A 6,680-nucleotide genomic window follows, 5' to 3' on the forward strand; every position below is an offset into this window, starting at 1 on the left:
TGCAAGACCAACCACGCAGCAGCGCTCGCCCTTGTGCGACACCCATGGTTGGCTATAATGGTGGTGGGGCTGCGCTGAGATGGTAGGCATCAGATGGTGCACGCAAGTACGTATAAAAGAGCCAGGATGTCGGTATTGATCCTGCATGGGGAAAAGAGGAAGAGGGCGATGGGGTATGGTAGTGTGTGTGGTTGTCGTGCAGTGCACGGCTAGGAAGGGAGGCGACCGACGCGAAGCGTGGCATTGGCCGACTGAATTTAATCCTTTCCCATAGGGCAAGCAGGAAAAAAAATCCAGGAATGCGAATGCAAATGCGGAAGGTACAGCCTGAAACTCTGAATACACCTACAGCACAATATTATTCAGTAATCTCCAAATGAGATGCATCCATTGGCCCGCGACGCAGTTTCAGAGTACAACCGATATGCTGCGGGCGTAACCAATATGGTTGAATCATCACCCCAATGCAGGGCTTGGTCGCCTTTCCTCGCCGTTCATCTATGACGGGCGCACCGGCTGCTGCTGCGTGATGCAGTGTATGTTCCCACCTCCCAGCACGATCTCCCTTGCGCCTTCCACCATCACAACCTGCACCCAACAGTTCACGGGCCCCTTCAGTTCAGTCATCTAACCTCAATCTGCCTCTTCTTTTAACAACACGGATGCCTGAATTTTCAGGCGAAAGGAGTAGTATGGCTAACCTCATGATCAGGAAACGCCTTCTGGAGAACCTCGCGCGCTTCCTCGTCCCGCTTCTTATCGCCGAAGGCTGGTGCTATGATCCCGCCGTTCGCCGGGTAGAAGTTCACGTACGAGGCGGCCAATCTCTTGCCTGGTACCCTCGGTACAGCATGCCCCTGAAAACAATCACACACTGGCCCATGTTAGAAATGGTTGAAATCAACGTCGCAAAGGACCCATGAAGCGTAGCTGCAATACTGACCGTTGCAAGAACACCTTCCCCCTCTTCCTTCGTGATGTACAGAGGCCCTGGCACGTGGATCTTCACCACCTCTATCTGCCGCCCCTTTGCATCAACCGCCTGAGTGAGAGCTGATAGTGCCTTCACCGATATCTCGTACTGCGGATCGTTCTCGTCATCGGTCCATGACAAGAGAATCACACCGGGTTTGATGAAACAGCATAAATTGTCAACATGGCCATTTGTATCCTCATCACCTAGAAAATCAATACAACGTTATTTTACAGTAAAAATATGATTCTCAAAGTGAGGAACAGAACCCTTTAAAGTGACAAAATACTTTTCATACTTACCGTGTAGTCCCAGAGGTATCCAAATGATCTTCGTGACCCCAAGAAAATCTTTCAGCTCATTCTCTATCTCCAGTTTAGTCATGTGAGGGTTCCTGTTAGGATTCAACAAGCATTCTTCTGTTGTAATGCATGTACCTTTTGCAAAATGTGACAGAATCGTTAGCAAAACACCAGACAGACTGAAACCATTTTGTTCAGCAACAGCGATATGACAGATCAAGCACCTTCTCCATCTACATGAATGCTTCCACCCTCGAGAACCATTGTGTGTGCAAACCTAGGGATCCTCTCAATCTCGACTATCTGAAAATTAGTGGCAAAAATTGGAAGAAATTTAAGAGCAGGAAGAAACTAACAAAAGATACAAGTTTGTTTTAGAGTAGGACATCACTCTTTACCTTCTTGGCAATGCTTCTGTCAAGACTCCAATCATCAAAGCAACCACCACCGAGTCCTGCAGGCCAACAGGAGCGGAACTTACTAAATTATCATGTGGAGAAGGTGATTAGACATTGACTTGAGAAGTAATAAAATTCTTGCTCAGAAAATACTAGTGCTTCTATGCTTTGCTAGTGCAAACCAGGCCATCTATAGCATTTATAAAAAATATGGAACCGTTCGCAAGTTCCTACTAAGATATTGGCATGAATTTATAACTGCGCTTTTGCATGAACACAAATAATTATCAAAGAAAGAGTTAAACTAGACGAAAATAAATAGCAACTGAGAAAGCACTGAAAAAAGTATACATACTTTAATTTAAAACAACATACCTCCCCATGCGTTAAATTCCCAGTCAATCCCTGCTATTGTTTGCTCTGCTAGTCCTATATCTGATCCGCCTTCACGGGTAATAAACTAAAAACCAGGATAATGTTAGCCATGAAATCAGAATAGTAAAAAGGGATATGAGAAAAAATAAGTTACGCACAGTGGGACCAGTATCACGGAACCAGGAATCGTTCATGCTCATCTCGACCACCCTGATGTTCGGTTGGTGTTCCATCAGCTCGTGGACACGAGGATACTGCCAATGGAAAAAAAAATCGAAACTGAATACCATTGTGTTGCACATGATCATGCAGCAGTTTACAGCATAGTTCATGTGAAGCGTATCACCTGTTTGGCACTTGCACAAATTGTGACAGGCTCAAACTTTGAAATGGCAATTGCAGTTCTCTCAAATGTTTTTCGAGCTGGCTCAGCATGCTCCCGCCAGTTGTCTGGACGCTCCTAAGATTCAAAGAAGTGGCATGTTTATTATGATGATGCACTTCAAATTGTTCAGGGCGTATGCTGAAGAGGATACACAATAATAAAAGGAAACTCAAAAGTTCTTTCAAAGAATTAACACGATGATCTACTATGCTTAAAATGAATGAAACGTCGTCAACAGTGATAATACTCAATGACAACAGTGAGAATACTTCAAGCAAATATCATTATTCAGTCGCAACTTGTCATTCACACGACCTGGCCACTAATTTCAGTCGCTGCATGCTTTTAAAGGACCGATCTAGCGAGCGGCCGGCTGCTCGCTAGTCGTTCCGAGCGGCCGGTCCAAAACAGATAATTTTAGTCCCTAATTCATAAAAAGTAATAATTTGTCCCTTCCAATTGATAAAGCAATTCTATTTAGAAAAAGTATCACGTACTGTACTACAAAAGCAAACATGTGAATAGATATGAACGCATTTATTTTGGGTTTTCAAATTTTTAAAAAGTCATAATTTTTAGATCGCACTTCGGAATTAAGATCGGTTTTCACCATTGGAACCCTAGCGACGTGCTCTTAAAAGTAGATCCCATATGGGGATGTTTCGACGAACTAGTCTTCCTGCCAACTAAATATCAATGTGTGTGCAACTAGAGTACATGCCGCGCCAACTAAGCATATGCGTGTGCCAATAGTCCTTCTGCCAATTAAACATCAATGCGTGTGCAACTAGACTACATTGCCGCGCCAACTGAGTATATGTGTGTGCCAATAGTCCTGCCAACTAAACATCAATGCATGTGCAACCAGACTACATTGTCACGCCAACTGAGCATATATGTGTGTAACTAGTCCTGCCAACTAGATATCAATTTGTGTGCAACTAGACTACATTGACACGTCAATTGCGCATATGTATGTGCAGCTAGTGTCCTGCCAACTAAACATCAATACGTGTGCAACTAGACTAAATTACAAGCCAACTGAGCATATGTGTGTGCAACTAGTGTCCTGCTAACTAAACATCAATGTGTGTGCAACTAGACTACGTTACATGCCAACTTAATATCAATGTGTGCAACTAGACTACATTACAAGCTATGACAATTCATATGCGACTATACGGACCAGATTGTGTAACTCTGTGGCCGTGCATGTGCCAAGTAGGACTACTATGTGTGCAATACAACTACTGTGGATGCAGCTCCAAAAAATTGGGTTTGAAAAATTGCACCATGCAGTACTAAAGTCGCACAAAGCAGTACTGAAGTTGCACAATATAGCGCGAAAGTTGGCATCAAAAAAATTTCATCAAAACATACTCATGCGAGATCTAGTTTCAAATATCTCGTCGTAAAGAATTCAACAGTGAAGACGGATCTGAATTCCGACGCGCGGTTTGAAAGATATGACTTTTTAAAAATTCGGAAAACCAAAATAATTGTACATGAAGCTGTTTCTTTCAAATCAGATTAACTAGTGTGAACTCATTAAATGCTGATAACAACATGCACTAGCAGACAAAAAAACAAATTCATGCATGGCTAGGTAGCCTGTCCGCTCGTTCTCGTCAATTAGTGCGCGGCCACTTTTTAGATTTTAGGGCTTTTAAAACCCTACAAAAATTACATATTGTGGAAATACTTTTGAAGTCAAAATTTCACATATGGTTCTGAAGGTTTGTAATCCAGATAGTTTTTAAGATAATGACAGTAAAATAATGAAAATATGACTTTATGTATGTCTAAGACGACAGCTTTCAGGGAGGGAGTAATAGTAAATCGGCAACATAGAATGAGAAGGAAAGGAAAAGTTACATCAACATACTACAAATTACACAGAGATAAGACATCACGGGATTAGATATTGAGACGACGTTCTTTTAGGTCCTGTGCTACATGGCTCGAACAGTGACACACACACAGCTGTAGAATTGCGCGGCAGAAAATCATAGACAACAAGGGGGAGAAGAGGAATTGTGGTCATGTCTAGTCTCTAGTGCTATGCATTCATATATCTTTTGTTTATTTTCGGTAGGTAATAGAGCACTTTCATGCGGGGTAAAAAAACTTCAGAAACAAATATATATACCTCGCCACTGTCTATTCTATTCTGAAGGAGAACATGTTTCATTGGAATAGTTTATCTACCACCGAATGAGAATGGATGCACATGCAGTTGGAGTTGGTGGTTGAGTGCAAATAAAACATACTCCCTCCGTTTTAAAATAGATAACCCAACTTTATACTAACTTTGTATAAAATTGAGTCATCTATTTTGAAACAGAGGAGGTAGTATACACTATACAGGTAGAGCACTGACCCGGTTCCAAGATTCCACTGGAGAATGGAGAAGGAATCTTGACAGGGGATCCAATGATTCAACTTTGGCAGCTGCTGCCAAGCGCACGTAATTGGTTCAAATAAAGCAGGCCACTCTTTGGCTCGCTCACATTGTGACACGGGACCCACATGTCAGCGACCAATATGACAAACAGGTCATCTAGAGAAATGACAAACGGGTGCTAGTAATAAGTGGGCAGGCATATTTGTTTGTCAGGTAGCATTTCTTTGTTCTTTGCTTGATCAATTCAACAACGTCACGCGGGGACAAATCTCGGTTGGTACGCAAACATGTGCACGGGGAGGGACGGCGCCGTCAGGGACGAACAGCAGAAGCTACGCACAAGCGCAGGGATAAGCTGCCGCCATGCCGGACAAACCTCGCCGGGCCACCGAGCGGCTGCGGCTGCGGCTGCGCGGGCCAGACAACGAAACATTTCTCTAACCAGAACCACTACGACTTAACAAATTCGATCGGAATCTCGCGTGGCGAGCGAGCGAAAAAAGTCGGATGAGGACGAAGAACGGCACGACGGGAGAGGCGAGAGGGAGAGGAGGAGGACGCGTACGTACCGGCCAGCCCATCCAGCACTGCTCGTGCGGCTCCCACTCGGCGGGCATCCGGAAGCCCATCTTGGCCGGGCACCCCGCCATGGCCTTCACCATCCTCCTCCGTCCCCTCCCCTCGGCTCGGCGCTCGCCAAACCTAGATGGATTGGTTTGATCCTCCGCTGCGCTGATCTGAGGACGGAGAATGGAATGGAACACTGCTGGTGCTGAGGAGGAGAGCCTCCCGAGCCTCGACGCGACGGCTGCTTTATGTACAGGGAGGGGGAAAGGGAGGGGTGGGGGTGAGAAAGATCGTGAGGCGGGCGGGTCCAGGGGCGTGTGCTCCTGCTGCCAAGGGCTGGGCCCACGTCACCGGCTTTGCGCCGCGCGGTGCCCAAGTGACCAGCGGTTACTGATGCGTGGGCCCGCCGCTACCGGCCGGGGCCTGGGAATGCAAAGATTCCCCGGAATCCCGAGCGCATTTTTTTGTTGGGGCGCTGGAGCGCCGGGCCCAGGATAGGCACCTTGTGAGCCCGCCGTCGGTGGTGCTGCGTGACTCGGAGTACCATTTTGAGCGCTCCATGATTTACTTGTTTAACATATTTTTTTTTCGGAGAACTTGTTTTACATATTACAGATGCATACACTTACACCAATGAATGCACGTAAGCATACCTTACCTCGACAAGCACATTCGAGAGGTTGATCCGGCACATCATTTTGATATTGACAAAGTCACCAATGACGCATTCGTAACCGAACGAAAGGGTCTCCTTCCACTGAACGCGCATAGCTGAATCGTCTGGAATAATAAATCTAGAAAAATACAAACATCTGTGTCAAGTCTAGAACTTGAACTTTGATAGACGAAGAATATCACTATCCTTTTAACCATACAATACAACATCTTTTTATATTTTTAATGCACGGGAGTGGTTACCGCATTTTTTATGGTTTCGCCAAACACACAAGAATTGTATAATTTCCTAAAATAATATCAGGAAGTGTACCAACTATACTGTACTACGGTAACGCTTGGGATATGTGGTTAGCAAACTCGAAATTCATATACTGTATTATGGTAATGTTGTTTGTGGGGATTATGATATTTAAAAAAAACTAAAGGCCTTCTTCGCATATTTTTTTTTCAAATACTGAAAGTTTGCGTATCATTTCATTGATAGAAGAAGTTAGAATGAGAATAAGGAGTAGGGGGTTACATCACATGACAGAACCAAAATGGCGTAAACATGGTGCCCAGAGCAGAGAGACATGAGATGTTCGGCACAAAACAAAAT

At 44.6% G+C, this 6,680-nt stretch overlaps 1 protein-coding gene across 1 annotated transcript; it reads right to left on the reverse strand.

The window, feature by feature from the left end:
* Positions 1-321: 321 nt before the first annotated feature.
* Positions 322-5,663, reverse strand: LOC123189472 (agmatine deiminase). The gene is made up of 10 exons (XM_044601900.1): positions 5,407-5,663; positions 2,395-2,508; positions 2,207-2,302; positions 2,049-2,133; positions 1,674-1,729; positions 1,500-1,578; positions 1,276-1,410; positions 944-1,179; positions 702-857; positions 322-588 (listed from the first exon to the last, which is right to left on the reverse strand). Exons 1-10 carry the CDS (start codon positions 5,497-5,499, stop codon positions 499-501), a joined length of 1,140 nt encoding a protein of 379 aa, XP_044457835.1. The 5' UTR covers positions 5,500-5,663; the 3' UTR covers positions 322-498.
* Between the last annotated feature and the right edge of the window lie 1,017 nt (positions 5,664-6,680).

The sequence above is a fragment of the Triticum aestivum genome, chromosome 2A, assembly GCF_018294505.1.
Source record: "Triticum aestivum cultivar Chinese Spring chromosome 2A, IWGSC CS RefSeq v2.1, whole genome shotgun sequence".
NCBI lineage: Eukaryota > Viridiplantae > Streptophyta > Magnoliopsida > Poales > Poaceae > Triticum > Triticum aestivum.

Coding starts and splice junctions, on each gene's coding strand:
- LOC123189472 (XM_044601900.1), bottom strand. CDS start 5,499: ATGGTGAAGGCCATGGCGGGGTGCCCGGCCAAGATGGGCTTCCGGATG. Junction 2,134..2,206: donor TCCGTGATACTGGTCCCACT/GTGCGTAACTTA, acceptor CCTGGTTTTTAG/TTTATTACCCGTGAAGGCGG. Junction 1,411..1,499: donor CATTCATGTAGATGGAGAAG/GTGCTTGATCTG, acceptor ATTTTGCAAAAG/GTACATGCATTACAACAGAA.